The sequence below is a fragment of the Ursus maritimus genome, unplaced genomic scaffold (genome assembly GCF_017311325.1).
Source record: "Ursus maritimus isolate PB19 unplaced genomic scaffold, ASM1731132v1 scaffold_1, whole genome shotgun sequence".
Classification (NCBI taxonomy): Eukaryota; Metazoa; Chordata; class Mammalia; order Carnivora; family Ursidae; genus Ursus; species Ursus maritimus.
Window position 1 is genome coordinate 58,162,199 of NW_024423343.1, and position 22,226 is coordinate 58,184,424.

Genomic DNA, 22,226 nt, shown 5'->3' on the forward strand with positions numbered 1-22,226 from the left:
ATTAGGAAATCACAGTATAAAAATATACAAAGACTTTAATCAGAACTTGTATGTAAGCATGCTTGAAATTGTTCTTGGCTATGAATTCAAAGTTCAGTGAAGAGATTTATTTTCATAAGATTAATAAAGAGCTTTGGGTATTTTCTGAGATCCATCGATTTGTTAATTATTCATTCTTTAATTTAATATTCTGCTGCACATTTACTGGTAACATGAGTAAGAAGTGTGGGTGTTCTGTAAATATTATGTAAGTAAACAATATGTTAGAATACATATTAAGATAAAAAGGTAGTCTTCAATAAATATTTCCTGGTTTTCCTTAACCTTTGGCCAGAAAGACGATAACAATCTTGTATGAAACAAGAAGTAATTTCTAGCTAAAGGCCAGTATTAGGAAAGCAGAGAGCTGAGCAGAAAGGACAGAGGTGACTTTGAGAAGGGTCCTCTTATTAGTGGTGAAGGGGGTAAACTAAGCCATTAAGAATGTAGTTAAAAACTGATAAAAGTAACCTCCTTTGCTTTGCAGCCAAAAACACAATAAACTGGAGCCAGTAGATTTTTAAAGTGGTCAAAACAATTTCCAAGGGAATTGTAACATATGATATTATGCCAGAGGATTTGAGTTCTTTAGAAAAAGGGGAGGTGGGATTAATGGGAGAGAGAGGGACAGACAGTTGGTCTATACCTATTTAAGAAGAATGGCAGTCTGATGACAAATATGTTGAAAAAGATATGTGAAAATTAAACAAAAAATTTCTGATTAAGATAATTTGAAGAAAAAATCTAGAATCATCAGAAGCAGCCTATGCCAAGGAAATGTGAAGAAATTATGAAAGAGATGGGTAGTGTGGAGTAATGTCAACAGAAAGGCTGGGAAAGAGAAGTTTGCCAATTATTCTTAAAGTTTTCTCTTAGTGTATGAAATCACCACTTCTCAATGTCATCGACCCAAGAGTCGCCATCCCTAACTTCCTGTTCCCCATAACACTGGCCTCCCTGGGCTAATCTGTGTGAATTTCAGGTCCAAGGGAAATGAACCACTACTAACTTGACAACAGCTCTAAAGGCAGGAGATTTACTAACCCTCTATTCACCCAGAGCTCCTTAAGTCTCTTACTCAACAGCTTTCTCAATGTCAAGTTTGTAAAATCACCAACAGGGAATGAACCAAGACATTTACATTTTAATTTAAAAGACATGTGGCCCTAACACTTATGTTATTTACTGAATATAGCACAAACACCAAATCTGAAAGAGCAGCTAGAGTCATTGGCCAGAAAAAACCAACTCTCTCACAGGAGTCTTAGCAGAGGGAAAAAGGTGAAAAATGTCAAAAATCTGAGTAAGATAAAGAATGGGAAGAAAGACTACAAAGACTACTTAAAAACTCAACTATAAGCCATCCTGTTGACTTTTTTAATACCTATCATTCAGCATTAGTTTTCTATGTATCTATAGACACAGGCTGAAAGCAGACCTTGATCCTGAAAATCTAGTACTAGTGATGGCGATGAAAACTCTACTGAAGAACATTAAAGCAAGCATTTAACAGGAGCAGAGATAACAGGAGGAGATTCAGTCATGTGACCTTGGATGTGTAGAGGAAGAACAATATATGGAGACAGAGCCTAATATAGGTAGGGCTTTTACAGGGTAAGCTTTTAGAACAGTCTGTTCGAGACCCTTATGAGCCTTTTTTATTTTTTAAACAGCTTTATTGAAGTAATTCACATACCATAAAATTCATCTATATAAAGTATGAAACTCGATGGTTTTTAATATATTCGTAGATATATACAATCCTCACCACAAATTTTAGAATAGTTTTATTACTTCAAAAAGAAACCCTGGACTCTTTATTGGTCAGACTCCTAAGCAAACACTAATCTGTTTCTTGTCCTTACACATTTGCCAGTTCTGGACATTTCACATAAATAGAATTATATGATATGCAGCTTTTTGTGATCGGTTTCTTTCACTTAGTGTAATCTTTTCAGCATTGTAGCAGCCATGTCTTAGGAGGTACCCATACTTCATTTCCTTTTATGGCCCAACAATATTCCATTGGATGGCTATACCACATTTTATTGATCTCTTCATCAGCTGATGGACATTTGGGCCATTTCCAGGTTTCGGCTATTATGAATAATGCTGCTATGAACCTTCATGTATAAATTTTTGCTTGAATATCTGTTCTCATTCCTTTGGGGTATATACCTAGGAATGGAACTGCTGGGTCATTATGAAACTTTCTTGACACTAAAGAGACAGATTCCCCAAACAAATCCTGTCTACCAGCACAGGCCAAGTCTCTGCTAAGTGTCTAAGAATTCAGTGAATCTTGCTTGATCCATGCTGTGATGGATGACCACAAGTAAAAGAAAACAGCTACAGACCAACGTGTAAAAGCACATGAAAGACAAAACAGCAAAAGGTTATGAGAAAGACCATGCTGTAGCACAACTGAGGTCCCAAGCAGAAGACATGGGGGATTTATTCTGAATCAAGAAAACCTTAACGAGCACGTAGCTGACACATAACCAGCCAAAAAATAGACATACGTTAGCATCTGGGCTGAAAAAAAGTGACGTATTCACATTACTTTTTTAGGAAACAGATGGTATTTGCCATATATTTATTTGTGCATCACTCTTCTTAAATGAACAGCCAAGAGAGACAAACAGAAAAAGAAACTCAGAGGAAACAGTGTAGAGAGTTAAGGCATATTCATTTAAAAAAAAAAAAAAAGCTATTATTATCCTCAGAGTGATAAAAGAAGATAAAACTAAACAGAATACTATAAAAAAGGAACAATAAAAAATAAAAAGTTCCTGGAAATTTATAAGATAATAGAAACAAAAATTCAATAGAAGAGTTGGGAATTCAAAGTTGAGGGTATCTCACAGAGTAGAATGAAAAGTTTAAAGAGATAAAAAGCAGGAGAAAAAAGATAAGAAAAATCAGAGGATCAATTCATGAAGTCCAATATCATCCAAATAGGACTATCAGAAAATGAAGCAGTAGGGAAGAGAGTACCAAGGACACAGTGGAAATTCTAAAGGGTCCAGCTTGATGAGTAAGAAAAGACCCACACCAAGTCACATCATTATGAAATTTCAGAACAGAGCTAAAGAAAAGATCTTAAAAGCTTTAGTTAAAAGAGACAAATCAAGAAACCTGACACTTAAAACTGGTCGTATACAAAGGCACAGGAATTGGAATAAGCAAAAGTCTTCTCAAAAGGAATAGCAGGAGTTACGTCAGCAAAAAGAGTGGAAAAAGGAAGTGTCTCATCCATCAAAGCACCAAGAAAAAGGCAAATACTGTCAGAATCAACTTTGTTCAGAACTCTAGAAATTAACCAAAGATTAGCAGCAATCTGGGGAGCATTTAGTCAAGAAAAACGATGGACTCTGTTGTGTTCTAACTTGGCTTATTCCCACCCCCATCTCCACTCCCATCAATAACATGGTATCAGAGTGAAACTGGCAGCCCAGCAGCCACTGGGAAGGCTATCATTTTTTGGCCTGATTCTGCACTCCCCAGTGCAAGAAGTCTTGTATGCACCCACTTCCCATCCTCAGAAACATTTGTCAAAAACAACTGGAGATAATTGATTAATTTGAAAGCTGTCTAGGGCCATGTACAAGAGTTAAGGCAAACAATAGACTAACCAAATAGCTTAACAGGAAAAACTATGGAATGAGATGTCCTTAGGGGCTTAGAAAAGCTCAAGGATATCCTGGGAATCTAGAAGGTCATGTGTATGCCCAGGGCTATGTTCATGATCAGGATGACTGACTGAGGTTCTGTACACGCAGGACCTAAGGGTTAAGTCAGAGTTGTCAACTGCCTGACTGAGTGTTGAAGGTGTGCCCCAATATGCACATGGAGTCCCTTTACAAAGACTGGGAGATGGCAAGCATTTAAGGAACTCTCAGTCCAATCATTAGTTGACCATTAAGCTAACCAAGTAAAAATCAGCGGCCATACACATTAAAGAATAAAGACTTTACAGAAATAGTTTAGAGTCACTAAACAAATAACAACAACTAATCTTGGAGAGAGGGGAAGTATCTTTAGATACTTTAGAGTTGTCACATTATTTTAAATGTCTAATTTTCAACAGAAACTATAAAAGATGCAAAAAAAAACAAGAAGTATGGCCTATGCACAGGGGAAAAAACGGAATTGATAGACACTATATCTGAGGAAACTTAGATTTACTAAACAAAGACTTTAAGTCAGCTATTTTAAATATTTTGAAAGAACTAAAGGAAACCATTTTTTAAGAACTAAAGTACAAGGTTGATGTTTTCCCAAATAGAGAAGAGCAATAAAAATATATTTTATTAATTATACAGATAATTATATAGAAATATATAATTATATAGAAATTGTATAAGAGAACCAAACTGAAATTCTAGAGTTGGTAAGTATAACTGAAATGAAAAATTCAGAAGGGCTCAATAGCACATTTGAACATGTGGAAGAAAGAAACAGTGATAGTGAAGACAAGTAATTGAAATTATCCAGTCTGAGGAACAGAAAGAAAAAGAATGAAGGAAAATGGGGGAAAAAATGAAGGAAAAAAGTGTCAGTGACCTGTGGGACTCCATCAAGTATACCTACATGTACATACTTAGGAATCCCAGAAGAAGAGGAGAAAAAATGGCAGAAAGAATATCTGAAGAAATGAAGGCTAAAATTTTCCCAGTTTTAATTAAAAAGATGATGTTGATCAAACTCCAGGTATAAAAAACTCAAAGAGATCCACATCTGGACAAGTCATAATCAAACTGTCAAAGGCCAAGAAGAATCTTGAAAGCAGCAAGAGAAGTGATTCATTACATACAAAAGACCTTAGTAAGATTAACAGCTGATTTCTCTTCAGAAACCATGGAGACCAGAGGCAGTAGGATTAACATTTTCAAAGTGCTTAAAGAAGGGCTATCAACCAAGAATTCTATATCTAGCTAAACTGTCCTTCAAAAATGAAAGAGAAATTAGGACATTCTCAAACAAGCAAAACCTGAAAGAGTTCATTGCTGGTAGACCTGCCTTATAAAGAAATACTAAAGGGAATCCTTCAGCCTGAAATGAAAGAACACTAGACAGTATATCAAATCCACATGAAGAAATAAAGAGCACCAGGAAAGTAATTACATAGGTAGATATAAAGGATGATATAGGTGTATTTTCTGTAAATTTTTTCTCCTATCTTATTTAAAAGACAATTTCAGAGAACAATAATTATAAGTCTGTGTAGATGAACACATAATGTATAAAAATGTATGTTTCATGACAATAACAGTACAAAGGATGGGAAGGGGGAGGGAATGGACCTATATAGGAACAAAACCTGTGTATACTATTGAAATTAAGCTGGTATTAATCTGAACTAGGTTGTTATAAATAAATTAATGTTAATTGTAACCCTGGGACAACCTCTAAGAAAATAACTCAAAGAAATATAATAAAAGAAACAAGAAGGAAATGAAAATGGTACACCAGAAATATCATTTTAACAAAAAAGGCATTAGAAATAGAGAATAAATAATCAGAAGAGACATAAATACATACGCAACAAATAACAAAATGGCAAACATAAATTCTACATTAACGCTAATTATGTTAAACGTAACTGACCTGAACACCCCGATTAAAAGACGGACACTGGCCAGCTGGATTAGAAAAAAAGGAACATAATCTAACCATATGTTGTCTATAAGAGACACACTTTAGATTCAAAGACACAAGTAAGTTGAAAGTAAAATCTAGGGGAGCACCTGACTGGCTTAGGTGGAAGAACACGTGACTCTTGATCTCGCGGTTATGAGTTCAAACCCCACAATGGGTATAGAGATTACTTAAAAAATAATAAAATCTTAAAAAAAAAAAAGGAAGTAAAATCTTGGAAAAAGATACACTGTGGAAACAGAAACCAAAAGAAAGCTGGGATGGTTATACAAATATCAGATAAAAATACACTTTAAGACAAAAATTATCATCAGAGACAAAGAAGGACATTTTACAATGATAAAAGGCCAATATATCAAAGACATAAAATCATAAACATATATACACTTTAACAACAGAGCTCCAAAATACATGAAGCAAAAACTGACAGAATTGAAGGGAGAAATAGACAACTCACAATAATAGTTGGAGACTTTAATACCCCACTTTCAAAAATGGATATGACAACTAGATAGAAGATCAACAGGAAAGCAGAGGATTTGAACAACATTATAAACCAACTAGGCCTAAGTACTATCTATAGAACAATCTATCCAACAATAGCAGAATACATATCTTTCTCAGGTACACATGAAACATTCTCCAGGATATGTAACATTCCCCATAGACCATGTGTTAGCCATAAAACAAGTCTCAATAATGTAAAAGGACTGAAATCATACAAACTGACCATAATAGAACCAAAATTAGAAATCAATAACAGAACAAAATGTGGGAATTAACGAATACATACAAATTAAACAACATACTCCTAAAGAACCAATGGGTCAAAGAAGAAATCACAAGAGAAATTAGAAAATACTTTGAGATAAATGAAAATGCACCACAAAAAAAACCTTATGGGATAGAGAGAAAGCAGTACTTAGAGGGAAATTTATACCTATAAAAGGTCTTAAATCAGTAACCTAAATTTCCACCTTAAGAAACAGAAAAAAAAGAAACTAAAAAATATCAAACTAAATCCAAAGCAAGCAAAAGAAAGAAAGAACAAACATTAGAGGCGAAATTAATGAAATAAAGACTAGAAAACAATGGCAAAAACTCAACAAAAGTTAGTTTTTTGAAAAGACTGACAAAATTGACACGCTTTTAGCCAGATTGACCAAGAAAAAAGAGAGAAGACTCAAATTGATAAAGTCAAGAATGAAAGTGAGGATATTACTAGCAATCCTACAAAGTAAGGACTATAAGGGAATACTATGAACAATTCTATACCAAAAAATTAAGACAATCCAGTTGAAATGTACAAATTCTTAGAAAGACACAAACTACAGAAACTACCTCAGGAAGAAAGAGAAAATCTGGGGCACTTGGGTGGCTTAGTCAGTTAAGTGTTCGACTCTTGATTTCAGCTCAGGTCATGATCTCAGGGTCATGAGATCAAGCCCTGCATCAGGCTCTGCTCAGGGACCATGGAGTCTGCTTGAGTTTCTCTCCTTCTCCCTCTACCCCTTCTTCCCGCCCACATATTCCTCTCTCTCTAAAATAAATAAATAAAATCTTTAAAAGAAAGAAAGAAAAGAAAAGAAAAAAGAAAATCTGAACAGAGTGATAATAAATGAAGGGTCAAACTAGTTATCAAAATCTTCTCCCACCACAAACTCAGGCCCGAATGGCTTCACTGGTGGATTCTACCAAGCATTTAAAGAAGAATAAAACTGGGGCACCTGGGTGGCTCAGTTGGCTAAGCAGCTGCCTTTGGCTCAGGTCACAATCTCAGAGTGCTGGGATGGAGCCCCGCATCAGGCTCTCTGCTCAATGGGGACTCTGCTTCTCCCTCTCCCTCTGCTCCTCCCCCTGCTCATGTGCTCTGTCTCTCTCTCCCTCTCGTTCTGTGCACTCTCTCTCTTCCTTTCAAATAAATAAATAAAAATCTTAAAAAGAAAAAGTGAAAAGATAAGCCACAGAATCAAACATTTTCAAATCATATATCTTATCAGGAACTAGTATCTATATAAAAAATATATACAGAAAGAGAATTCTTACAATGCAACAATGAAAAGACAATCCATTTAAAAACTGAGCAAAGGATCTTAACTGACATTTCTTCAAAGATTGACACATGGCCAATTAGCACATGAAAAGATGCTCACCATTATCACACAAATCAAAACCAGTGAGATATCACTCATAGCTATTAGAATGGCTATAATCAAAAAGACTGATTCTAACAAACATTGACAATGATGTGGAAAAATTGGAACTTTCATACAGTGCTGGCAGGAATGTAAAACGGTAAGGTCACTTCGGAAAACAGTTCAGCAGTTCCTCAAAACTTAAAGTTACCTATAAGCAGTTCGACTCCTATGTATGAACAGAAGAGAACTGAAAACCTATGTTCACACAAAGACTTCTACATGAATGGCAGAATTATTCATAATAACCAAAAAATGGAAACAACCCAGATGTTAATCAGCTTGATGAATGGATAAACAAGATGTGTCATATCCATATTACAGAGTATCATTCAACCACAAAAGGAGTGAAGTACCGATACCTGCTATAACGTTACATTAAGTGGCAGAAGTCAGTCACAAAAGACCACATATTGTAGAATTTCATTTTTATGAACTCTACAAAATAGGGAAAGCCATACACAGACAGATTAGTGGTTGCCAAGGACTGGGGAGAAGGAGAATTTGGGGAGTGACTGCTAATGGGTGTGGGGAGTGATAAAAATGTTCTGAAATCAGACAGGGGTATGGTAGCACAACCTTGTGAATATTCTTTAAAACCACTGAATCATACACTTTTCTTTTTTCTTTTGTCAAATTTTTATTGAAATTCTAGTTAGTGAACATACAGTGCAATACTGGTTTCAGGAGTGGAATTCGGTGGTTCATCACTGACACACAGTACCCAGTGCTCGTCATAAACAGGTGCCTCCCTAATACTCACCCCCATCTAGCCGACCCCCCACCCACACCCCTCCAGCAACCCTCAGTTTGTTCTCTATCGTTGAGTCTGTTATGGTTTGTTTTCCTCTCTCTCTTCCCCCCCCTCACATATATTCATCTGTTTTGTTTCTTAAATTCCACAAATGAGTGAAATCATACGGTATTTGTCTTTCTCTGACTTATTTCACTTAACATAATACATTCTATGTATTATGCACATCGTTGCAAATGGGAAGATTTCATTCTTTTTTGATGGCTGAGTAACTGAATTATATGCTTTTAAAATAAGGAACAATAGATGCCTTCAAAATTCTACAAGATGATTATTTTTAATCTAGAATTTCATGTATGAACTTAAATACTGGGAAAATAGCATTTGAGGCTGGGTTGGGGAGGGGAGGTGCTCTAAGAGAGCTAACTCCTCTCCTACCTTAACAGAAAATTAATATTTGCTGTTGAAAATTTTTATATTTCAGAAATAGTGATATCAGAATACTACTTAAAAATACACCAATAGATTCCAGAAAAAATAAAAGACTCAGTAGTGACCCACAAATGGCCATGAACAAATGTGTTTGATTTTTATACTCTTTCCATTTATTACTTTAAAACAAAATTTAAAATTATTATTTAAAAAAGAGAATTATTATACTGTAAGAAACTGAACTATCTGAACAATGCAGTGGAAAAAGCCTGGGGTCAGAGAGCCTGATTTCATGTTCTGTGGCATTTATTTGCTGTGTAATTATGAGCTACTCACTGTGTCTTAGTTTCTTCATCTGTAAAATCAACAATAAGATTACCTGTGCTCCTAAGTAAGGAGCTTTTATGAGAAGCAAATGAAACAACATAAAAGTAGATTGAAAAACATTGTTTAAAAATGAAACATTATATACGATCTACATAACACTGTAAACACTCAAATATTTTAGAAACTTTTATTTATCCAAGTGGATATTCATGATTACTGCTAAACGGTCTGTCTTCAGGATTTACTTTTACTTGAATCATCTGGATTATGGACTGGAATAGAAAGAGACTCGGGATAATTTCCAGAATCTGCCAGGTATATGAAGCAATGTGCTGATGAGATAGTAGAGATAGGATTTCTTTCTCCCAAGAATAAGTTGTCTTCAGGAAATTATGTACATGCCTGTACACCAATTAAAAACAAACAAACAAGCCAGAAAGCATTTACCTTCACAGTCAAATCCTCATTACCCAGTGTGATGTGGACTTGAATAGGAGGGTAAACACCTTTGTCTGCATGGTGTTCCATCGTTGCTCTCATTGCATTCTGAAATACATTAGGGTTCCATTCAAAATACAGCTAAAAAAAGAGAAACTAATTATAATTTTCAAATATATATGCACAATTTGAAATTTAATTTTTTTAAGTTTTTGGAAATATGCCAAAGTATCATAATTCTTATAATTATATTTAAAGAATTTTTAAAAACTATTGTCCATTTTGGAGGACTTGTGAGATACTTTGATTTAAAGATTTCAACTAAATTCTGCACATTTCCCAAAACCAGGCATCCCAACTCTTTGACTAGTTTACATTGAAGCCGAAAATTCTGTCCAAATACTTTTATAATTTAGTAGATAACAAGCAAACCTTACTTTTGAAAAGAGTTTTGTCTCTATTTTTAAGAATCCTTTTAATTGCCATAAATTACTTTGAAGGAAAAAAAATTTTTTTCATATAGCATTCACAGCAGTGGTCTCATTATGATGTAGAAACTAATCCAATTCACCACCAGTATAAAACTAAGGATATTTACACTGTAAACCTGTTTTGATCAATTCCTAAAGGATACATGGTCCACAAGGCCAACATAGTATAAGCACTAAAAGATAACATGACATGTAGCACTGGAGTAGAAATTGATAAAACTAGATACAGTTAAAAAGGCAAAAGATGGGACTGAATTTGGAAATAAGTGCGGTCCTGCACACCCATCAGGGTTGGGTATCCCTGAGGCAAAGATGCTATCGTCTCTACCAAAGGCTATTTAAGATAAGTTCCAGATGAAAGCCATTATTAATGACACTATGTAAAATCTATTCTATAATACAATCATATTTCTTTTATTAAGCATCATGGGGAATAAGATCTTTAGTAACTGAAAGTTCAAGGAAAAAAATTAATTTTAATCCTTCAAGTGCCAATCGCTTATATATTTAACCACTTTGATAGAAAGATTTTTTGTATGCTGTCCTAGGAACAAAAGAGCATTCCCGAACTCTTGCTGTCCTAAGAATTCAGTCAGATTTTCTGTGTTTCGGCGTATTTTTCTTTTTCATGATCAGACTGAAGGCCACCTCTGCTCTCTACTAATCGGCTGCTGGCTGAAGACACAGTAACTAAAGTAAGAGAGACTGACTATATAGGCTTGATTTAGGATAGTCATTTTCAGCCACAAGAACCTGTACCACTCCTCATCACTCACTTTTCTATCAGCAAGTGTCATTGGTGTGTTATTGGGGAAAAAAGTACTCTTAACATTTCTAGCATAATTTTATTTAGTTTTTGAAATTTGTTGTAAAAAGCAAATATAGCAAAAACTCTTTATGTCTTATAAATGACTTTCTCAAAAAACCCCACAAACACGTAATAGTGGGACTCTGGTCTTCTAAGGGTAGAACATTCAGAATCATTCTTCTAAATACTCTGTTTTGTAAAAAGAGAACTTTACTGAGCACTTACACTGAGCTGCCATTGGGAGCATGCTACTCCCAATCTTCATAATAACCTGGATAGTATTATCCTCATTTTACAGAAAAGGAAACACAGGCTCAAAAAGGTTGACTTATTTGCCCATCATCACACACAGATTAAGTGGCAGAACTGGAATTCAGACCCAATTCTTTTCTGACTTCCAAGTATGAGCTTAGCACTACACCAAAGTGCCCATCAGGGTGGACAAAAGGCTGATCTCCAGCAGCATGACATGACACTGAGCATGAAATGACATCTTTCAATGAAACTGAGGAAAACCTGGTAGAGTACTTAACTTTCAGAGCAGATCCCTAACCTCAGGAAAGGACTGATAAAGGTTATGTAATACTATTTTACAAACCTTGAAAAGTTCAAACACCATGTGATAGAGATGGGATGGTACATAAACCACTTGTATTGGCTGTCCTGGTGATTTTGCTACAGAGCAGAAGAGAAAAATATAAAAGTACAGAGAGATGTGCTTAAAGCATTTTTTAAGAATATATTGTGTAGTGATGAAAAGAAAACATTTACTATGGAGGGTAGTATTATTTGGGGGAGAACTGTCACCCCAGTTCTTCACTGTATTAGTATTTGACCCCACGTTCACATAGATTTATAACTAATGGTGACAACATGAATTTGCAGTCATTCTTGTGACCTCACATAACCACCTAGCCAACCCAGCTTCCCATTTTCTCTGTGATGGTGAGTCTTTTTAAAGGACTCTCAGCCTTAAGGTCAGAATTTTACTTTCCAAAAGTGTTAAAGTCTGTAAGTTTCATGGTCCAACTCACATAAATAAACTATTTTTTTAAAGTCATTTTTTAAATTGTTCATCCATGTGCAATGTTTTCTGTTTTATTTCAGGCATTTCTATGGATACAGATCTGAATTAAATTAAGCTAGCATCAATTTATCAAGGGATATGAATTCTACATTCAACATTTTATTAAATTTAGAAGCCCAGTTGGGGATGCAGTGGCAGGGGCAGGAGGGGGGGCAGGTAGTATGTAAAACAGAACTTTTAGTAGAGCAAAGGAGTAAGACTCACCATACCTTAGAATTCTAATTGATCCAATAAATTGGACTCTCCTCTGAATAAACCACCCCGTGGAAACATGGATGGGACACCTGGAAACTGCTCACAGTTCAGGTTCCTAAACTATCATTTGTGCACTGTGATTCTTTACTGAATGGTATTATTATGAAACAAAAGAGTTAATATAGCTTTAGAAAAACACCAAGCAATTCTATTTTCAACTGAAGAACTTCTTCCATTGCTCTCCTACTATAAGGTCCAGAATACAGCTTAGAAAAAGCCTATTTAATTTTATTTTTCTTAAAGTGACATCTTAATTTAGTACCTGTTTTTCCCTCTACCAAATTACCCATCCTCACAGGAACACAGTGCAACTTATCAACCTCCTTCCAAGACATCTGAATTTTTTTTTGTCCAAAAGGTACTAGTCAGGGTGAAAAGACCATCAGAGATTAACAGATTCTCAAACAGATGAGCATTTTTCTTTCCTCTCTACACCTCCGGTCTTTTTACTTTCTCAACAATAAAAATGATTCACTACTCAGGAAATAGAATTCTTAAAGGGTAAATTCCACATTATTGGAGTGCATATAATAGTCAAATGTAATTTTCTTGGCATCATTTTTTTTCTACAACTAACCAAAGACAGAAACAAAAATAAGAAAAGAATCAACATCATCAATTAAATACAAACAAAATGGGGAAGAAGAAGCCAAAATGCTTTTCAGACAGAATCCAACTAAGTTATACACACACGCGCGCGCACGCACACACACACACACACACACACACACACACACATTCTTAACATGATTGGTCCCCTCAGCTTTCATATTCAGTAAAGAAGTTGATGAAAAGTCCGTTTATATTCAGACATATCTAAATTCTTTTTATCATTCCTCCTCAGATAATCACAACACTAATCATTGAAGAAAAGACACCATCAGGCTTACCATTTAGTTCTTCAAGTTCTAGTTCGGGAGAGTTAATATAATACAAATCACACAGACGCCTAGCATTTTCATAGCCATCTAGTATGAATCAAAACAAAAAAAAGCATTAAAATAAATTTCTATATCATGCATTAAGGTGGCAATAGTATTGATAAATGAAATTTTAAAACCGTCTATAGAAAATATACTGTAATTATCTTAGTTTGGGAAGGTCTTCTTAAGTATGACATGACAAAACCTGATAGCCATAAAGTAAAAATGACAGATAGATTATAAGAAAATAAAAGCATCCAAATAGAAAAAGACACCATAAACAAAGTAAATACAGCAGGGTGAAGAAACTATTCACAATACACATAACAAACACGTAGAGTTGGTGAAAGTTTAGGATATAGACACTCTCATTCATTGTTTGATACCTTTTTGGAGGTATCAAAATTTTAAATGCATTTTAAATGTCTTAAATTTTAGGAATCTTGCTTTCTAAAATACTAGCAAAGTCAGCACATATCTAAAGATGTTCACTGCAGCGTGTTGGTAATAAAAAAAATGAAAACAACCTGAATATGCAGCAACAGAAGGATGGATTAATATATTCTGATATATTCATTAAGACATTCAAAAACCTGAGGTATATCCATATGTACTGAATGTGGAATGATGACTATAAACTTATAGAAAAATATACATACAGCACCCCATTTTCCAAAAACAAACAATGTAAGACCAACAATTATGATACATGAGTATATGTGGTATAACAGAAAAAAGTATGGAAAGATGCAAACCAAATTATGAATTATGGCTCCTAGTATAGGGTATTATATACTTTTTGAAGTGAAACAGATACCCTCATGGTATCACCACACTTTGCCTAACAAAGCATTATATCAACAAAATATTCATCTGATACATAATGTACAATTAACATCATAAAATCATTTTCAGATCCACACATTTGTTCCTAACATTTTATCTCAAGGTATAAATAATTGTTTTAATAGCAAGAAATAACAGTCAACAATTTTGATTTTTGCATCCTTCCTGAAAGGCAAAATATAAATATTTACCTTTAATAACTTCAACTACATTGCAGTTTGGATTTATGCTTCCAATGTGTTTTCGATGAGCTGGGCTTCCTTTGCCTTTTCCACCAAACAATAAAGCTATCAAAAAATATCAAAAGCTATCAAAAAAATAAAAATAAAAAACGAACAAAATAAGCTAAACTCTCTAATGCCCTTTTCCAGATTTGAATACTGTTTCTCTAAATGGTAGCAAACACTAGAACAGGTATTTTCCTTAAACATAAACACTATATTCTACATTCAATAAGAATACCTCCTTTGTATGGCAATTTACTTAATACACAAAAAGGTAAAATTAAATGTTTACTAAAGGGAAGTTTTCTAAATAGATTTAAAATACACCAACATACTCATTTTATTTTGCTGCTTCTCTTGACTTCTGGATACTTACAGTGCTGATTGAGTAACATTCTAATTGAAATGCGACTCATGTAGAAACGATCCAAAAAGTACTGAACATTCTGGCTGGTGACAGGGTCCACCCCAAAGCTCTCCTTATATTCAATCACACCCTGGGCCATCGTGGGAATGACATCGTTGTGTCGGTTCCTGATCCGAATCACAGTATCTGTAAAGCTAAACAAGCCTGACTTGTCAAAACAGCTAAATGTTTTGCAGAGTGAATTTAATACTAAAATCTAAGTTTAACTAACCTACACTAGGCAAGAAATCCCCAATTCAGTAAAAAGATCATTGGTGTAGGTTTTCTTATGCTTATTTAAATATATTTCAGATCATAAATATATGGAATCTATGACAGTACAAAAACCTCCAATATAAAACCTTTGAAACTTAATTATTTTCTTGGCACTCCTAAGAGTAAGGCTGCCACAAAACATAATCCTAAAAATGTTAAGGGTTTTCTTTAACCATTATCAACTAAGATCATCTAAGCACTCCCTGTGAGGACAGTATTCCGGGGACATTCAGCATTAAGAGAAGACAGCGCGCTTGCTTCTAGGGAACACATGCTCTGTAAGGAATAAAGATGAATAAGCCAATAAAGCCTGCCTGTTTGGGAACTATTCCCTATGGTTCCAGAGAGAAAGAACCACTGAGAACAGAAAAGTAAAAGGAATTCTAATTTCATTGATCCTATTAAGTTTAAACATGGGAGAGGAAAATTCGACTGTTGTGTTAAAAGAAAAATTTTCAAGTCATCCAGCCTTCCCACTACTGTCATTTAGAAGACATTACCGCATGGTTAATTTAAAGAACTAAATGAACGAGAAAAGAAGTCTTAATTATGAAATAACAAAATCCATCTTGTAACATACCCATCAGAATTTACACTTCTGAATGAGTGCTTTCCCACTCAGAGTCATCATCTTGAGTACTATTAACTTATTCCAATGATGCTCTCATGGCTCAAAATATTTTGGGAATGCTTAGTTTGTAATCTGCTTCAAAACCAAACTGTTAATCCAAAATACAAGCAACAAAACTCAAAACAACAAACTCCTCATCATTTCTAGTCACTCTTTATTATACCTCTTCCATTCGGCTTGCTCTCCTTATTTTTTAGATTCAGCTCTGACTAACCATTTTCAGAAGGTTCTGTAGCGTAACATTTATTTTTAAGTAAGAGGGCTTGGGTTCAAATCCTGATCCCACCACTAGTTGGCTATTTGATTTTAATGCTAACTTAAGTTTCTTAACTTCTTTGTGCACAGACAGCATTAACTTAATAGCATTGTTTTAAAGATTAAACACACAACGTGCTTCATACCTAGGCAGATATTATTTTCAGACCAAAACATGTTGAAAAAGTGAAATGTTGCCATCATCTTTAAAGACAGTACAAAAAAAAAAAAAAGTGTAATAAATTCTGAGGACAACAAAAGAAGTGGTCTTTAAGCTCTAAGCAACATTCATTGGAATAAGCAGATAACTGCCTGAGAGGACTACCTGGGCTTATCAATTCTGGTATGCTGGTTATTAAATTGGTTATATTACTTCCATTATCTTACAGACCACAGGTCATAAAGTGAGACCCACAGACATGTTTTTATAGGCCTTCAGTATTTAAAAAAATTTTTTTAATTAGTTGCAATCTTCAAAATTGTGAGATTTTACATTAAAAACCTAAACTTACTGCTTTTCTTTAAACACACACACACAAATCAAGACAATCCGGATAGTGTTTCTACATTGGCAATGATCAGCTGGAGCTGAAGGTGGCATGCCCTCTCCAGGTGAAGAGTGTTCACCAGTCCCCTATCGCCACATGGCACCGAGCCCACATTTAGATTTCCACTGATCATCACACTTGAACTTTGTCTTTTCTTATATTTACTGATTCACGGTATTTGCCGTACCTGTATCAGCTGCTATAGACACATACACTATTATATGTTCTGGAGTGGAGAGAAACTAAAAGTTAATTTCCCTAAAGTGATCCAATAGTAGGTTTAAGCTTAATACCTTTATGTTTTTTATATGACATTCAAAGAGTACAAAAATTATAGTCAGAATAGGGTCAAAATAGTGCACTTACTCATAAATAGTTTTAGCATCTTCAGCACTTTTGTCTTTAAATTCAAGAAGCTCCTGAAGACTCTGGATATACCTAAAATGCAAATCAGTAAGGTAAATTTGTTCTTTTACGTTTTGAAAGCTCAATATTGTAAAAATACTAAAAAGGTATTTTTAATTTTAATATCTTTTAATTTTTAATTTAGAATAGTGCTACAAATTATGGTTGAAGTAGGATTTTTAGACCCATTCACATCTAAGCAAAGTGCCTGGCACAAAGTAGTAGAAGGTGCATTTTCTCCTAAACACAGGTTAAATTTGATTTAAGAATTTCAACGTTTTGGGGCGCCTGGGTGGCTCAGTTGGTTAAGCGGCTGCCGTTGGCTCAGGTCATGATCTCAGCGTTTTGGGATCAAGCCCTTCATCGGGCTCCCTGCTCAGCGGGAAGCCTGCTTCTCCCTCTCCCACTCCCCCTGCTTGTGGTTAGGGAGTCGGCTTCTCCCTCTCCTTTTGCCCCACCCCCTGCTTGGGGGCACACAGGTACCTGAGCACGTTCTCTCTCAAATAAATAAAATCTTTTATAATAATAATTTTAGGATTTCCTACTTTTTTTTTAAGTTCTATACTCTAAGATAGCTTTTCAGTTTCTTAAATTTACCACTATACAGTATAAATGCTGATTGTCATGAACACTGAGTCTGTTACCATTAACTATGTGATCTGGGGCAAATGACTTAACTTGTCTTAGTCTCAGTAAAATGTGGAGGCCTGCCTCCTTCAGTTTATGAGTCTAACTTAAAACCTGAGCTTTAAAACCTTATATGCCTTATAGGCCTTCAGTGTTTTAAAAAATTTTTAATTAGTTGCAATCTTTCAAAATTGGGAGATTTTATGTTAAAAATCTAGATCTGTGGCTTTTCTTTAAATACACAAAAATCAGATGATCTGGATGGTGTTTCTGCATGGGCAATGATCAGCTGGAGCTGAAGGTGGTTATCCTTTAGAAGCATGCACTCTCCAGGTTAATAGCTTATGTCCAGTCAACAAATACTTGTTAAAAGCCTATAACTTACCACACAGTTCTTTTAAACAGAGCTGAACAAAAGCAAGTCATGAAAATGTCGGTTTTAAATTTATCTAACAATTCAAGGTGGCAAATCACCTGTTAAGGATGGAGCAAAATGAGGAAAGTCAAATGACTTTGTCAAGGTCATGCTGCCAAGCACAATGGCAGTACAGGGCCAGAGCTGAAAACACTTCACTACTATTCAATGACCTTCAATAATATAGCGTCTGCTTTGGCTGCTCTGTTGGCACTTTATTTACAACTGTCTTTAGTAGGCATTCAGGGGCAATGAAAGTGTTTTAAAAATCTGTAAATCCATATGTTGGTTTGGAAAGCTGTTCTTGACAAGCAATGTGCCTCTCTGCAGTTCAAAGCATTCCAAGTCAAGTGATTTTGATATTTGCTTTTAACCCTTACTTTTCACTGGCAAGAAAAACTATGCTCTTTATTCAAGAGACAGTTGAGCACAGACAATGTTTTAGGCACAGATCAGAATTCAAAATGCAGCATATTATATTTTTAATGAAGACTTTTAAAAACAGGAGTAAGCTTCCATAGAAAATTATATATTCTCATTTATATTCCATCATAGTTCCTAAACAAATGCCTCTTCTTTAAACCACATTTATAATTGTCCTGTATTTGAACTAGATAGCATCTCATCATCACATATTATAGCAATCATACTTCTTTCGCTTGGTTTTTAAAATTGAAGTACTATCAGTTTCTCCTATAAACTATGATACCTACAAAAAAAGCTAAGATCTCCATGAATCATAACTGGAGAAAATCTTGCAGCTAATTTTTTTTCCATTTAAGACTGAACTCTGGTAAACTCTTCTGTCTGAAATGTACAGTGCTTAAGAGAATAATACTTTTAAATTAATAATATTAACAAGAAAGGCTGTATTTAAGGCCACATATGTATGCACCTACACTGCCATATTTCGAAAGAGAGATCATAGTTTCTTATATGATTCCACTAATTTCTAATTATTTTTAAATGGTAGAAAAAAGATTTTAACTTTGTTGTTTGATAAAGATATATTTCAATAAAATAAATTCAGTTTATTAAAAAAATATACACCCTTTAATACATTTCGTCATTCTGACTATAGCATGATATAGTAGAAAGAAACAAATCCGGGCTTGAATCCCAGCTCCACTATGAGTGGTACTGCCTTTGACAAAAGACCTTAGGCGCCTCAGTTTCCTCATCTGTAAAATGGCGATAATAATGCCAAAAGGGCAGAGTTGTTGAAGGGATTAAAGGTAATATATATATATACATATATATATATATATGTATATATATGTATATATAGCCATCAACACATGGTAGATATTTTTTATTATAATATAACATCCTGCAGATTCAATAACACAAATCATAAATTTAGTGTATTTCTGTGTAGTTCTGATTGGTTTGTTTTTTTTTTCAAAGCCAAGGAATGGTAGAGTCCAGGATTCAGGGGACAAGCCCAGACATACCCATAAAAGGAGGAGGAATGCTCTTACTACCAGAAGATTCCACTGAAGAGTAAAAAAAAAAAAAAAAAAAAGGTACTTGCTTTCACCTTAAGTAGAGTCTACAAATCCACTGAAATTGCAAACACAAGATGGGAATCTTACCAGCTTTGTACCAATTGAACTGATGGAGTCCTGAGAAGATTATCTGGGAGAAGACTGATTTCTTTCATTATGTTTGCCAATCTAACAGGCAGTTCTTGCCGCAGAAACATAAATGAGGTTTTTTCACAAGCATTCATAGATCCTAAAACCAAACACAGTGGGAACAGCAATAAGTAGAGGCCACAAGGCAGTAGAAGCCAAGAGGCAGGAAGAAACACAGAGGGAGTGATGGGGCAACATCAAAGTGGTAGCATCACCATAATGACAGGGAAAGGAAGAGGAGGCAAGGGACAAGATAACCCAGTCGGTAGGGTTGTGCGACATTCTAAATAACCTGCTAATTCCTGACATTTTAATTGTAGAGAGATGAAGATACTTTCCTGTCTCCATCACTTGCATCCTTACTGGGACCATTTTAGAACCAAGGCAATCTGAGCCAGTCTGAGCAAGGTGTGGAGTCTAATTCACAGGAGGACCTGCCAAAGCCTATCCTTTATAACCAGGTGCTGCTATTATTTAGAAAAATCTGTCTCCTAACTCCAGGTTTATAAGAAATGAATACCTAAGATAAACAGAGAAATGTTATCATATGCATGGGAACCACGATAAGCAATACTCAATGTAGAGGAGGGCTTTCAGGCAACAGAAAGCAAAAAATACCAATGCCTGTTCAGCAACCATCTTCAAGGTTTGAATCCCTGCACCCCCACCCCCTGGTTTTATTCAATTGTCTGATGCTTGGAAAGCAGCCTGCTCTCCTTCCACTCCTATCAAGATGCTAAGCAGAACGGTTATAGAATGGCCTTTGGCAAGCAGCGCCATTTAAAGTTAAACTAAAAAGTCATGTTATTTCAGCAATGCATTTTAAACTCACGAATTTTTTTAATCTTGCTGTTTTAGCAAGAGGCACCCTTAGCAAAAACTAGATTGTCCATAGCAGGAACTATCAAATTAAAGGAGAGCATTTTCTTGCTAAAGTTTAATAGGATACTGTGACCAAGCTCAAATTCACCCCTTAATCACACTGCAGTCATCTTAAGGTAAAAACAAAAAACCGAGGGCTTTGTGCCAAAAAAAAATTTGCCATTGTACACCACGATTTTAAGATAAAGCTGCCAGCATGCTTATATCTTTTGAGCCCACTAAAGAGCCATTACTGACTTAACAGTCAGTACTCACAAAGCAGAAGATAACGTTTTCTACTGAAATTTTACGACTTTATTAGTTTATTAGTTTTCCTCCTCACCACCCTCATACGAGAAGTCAAAGTTAAAAGTCTAACTTTGCAATTTATCTGCAATCTGTTGCATCCTTTCTAGAGAAAATCAGGAAGCGTCCACCAGAGGAAGAGGAAAGTGGATAGTCCCTTCTGCAGGGTGAAATGTGGCAATCCCCACAGCACTTGTGTTCACGCACTTTACACGTGCTCAAGACTTATTTGCTGATGATGAAATGAAGGTACTGTTGGTGGAAACACTATTAAGCAAGCGGCAAGGAAAACATTCTCTGAAACACTTGGGCCAGTTATAACCTGCTTCTCCTATCATCACGTCAATTTTATGCAATCGTCATGTACAAAACTGAGTATTTATCATCACTCTTAAGAATCCGAACACGACTCCCAGAGGTGTGCACACACTTGTCTCTAGCCGCAGCTCTGCTCTTCGGAAGGGAACTGGCAGAGAGCGCGGGTCTGCACACGTGCGCTGAAAGGCGGGAGGTCATTCCGCCCGCGGCCCTCCCTGTTTGTTTTTCAACAATACACAGTAAAAAGGCACACGCCCCCAGTTATTCATCCGGCCCGCCCCCGCCAGCACCTGAGCTAGAGGATCTGTCCGCAAGGGAGGAAGGAAGCACCTAAAGCGCTGGGGAAGGAGACGTTAAGGAGAAGGGGTGCGCGGGCGGTGAGAGGGGGATCAGCGCCAGCCGGGCCCGGCCCGGGTCAGGGGCCGCATTTCCCCGCGCAGGGCCGCGCACAAAGGCCCGAGGCCGGGGCCGCACTCACCGAAGTCCAGGAACTGCTTCATGGAAAGCGGGGACGGCGAGAAGCGCGCGTAGAAGTCCACCTGGCCCGGAACGCCGCTCTCAGGCGCCGGCCCGGAGCCCGAGTCGGAGGTAAGGCTGCGGCTGGCGCCGGCGCTAGCCGTCAGCAGCCGGGAGCCCCGGCCGGCCGAGGCGGCTCCGCGCAGCAGCCGCGCCAGCCTCATGCCGAGCCCCGCCGGAGGAGCCGGAGCCGCGGCCGCCAGGTCGCTGCTCCGCGCCTCGGCCCGGCTGTACGTGAGGGACGTGGCGACCCTCAGGGGCGGGGAGCGGCTGTCACCGCCGCGGCCACCGCCCCCCTCGCCGGAGCCCGGCCCCCTGCGCCGCTGGGCGGGACCCAGAGAGGGAGGCGGGGAGAGAGGCGGGAGCGTGCGCGGGGTCCGCCCCTGTGCCAAAGTCCAGCCTCCGCGCGCGGGGGCGGGGCCGGCGAGCGAGGGGGCGGGTAGTGTGTGCGCAGGTCCGCCGGCGAGAAGCCGCGGGAGCCGGAGCTCGCCAAGTCTCCGCGGTCCCGGGCCCGCCCCGCCCCGCGGCGCAGCTGGGAAGCCCGC

General features: G+C 36.8%; 1 protein-coding gene across 1 annotated transcript in view; it reads right to left on the reverse strand.

Moving 5' to 3' along the window:
- Nucleotides 1-21,860, reverse strand: part of PDK1 (pyruvate dehydrogenase kinase 1) — a 31,033-nt gene extending 9,173 nt beyond the window's left edge. Inside the window, exons 1-8 of the mRNA XM_040643885.1 lie at nt 21,644-21,860; nt 19,639-19,780; nt 16,963-17,034; nt 14,857-15,041; nt 14,448-14,543; nt 13,378-13,455; nt 11,744-11,820; nt 9,856-9,954 (exon numbers count right to left, since the gene is read on the reverse strand). Coding sequence (XP_040499819.1) covers nt 9,856-9,954; nt 11,744-11,820; nt 13,378-13,455; nt 14,448-14,543; nt 14,857-15,041; nt 16,963-17,034; nt 19,639-19,780; nt 21,644-21,845 — 951 coding nt within the window. The 5' untranslated portion in view covers nt 21,846-21,860. The remainder of the gene's footprint in view (nt 1-9,855; nt 9,955-11,743; nt 11,821-13,377; nt 13,456-14,447; nt 14,544-14,856; nt 15,042-16,962; nt 17,035-19,638; nt 19,781-21,643) is intronic.
- Nucleotides 21,861-22,226: the final 366 nt, after the last annotated feature.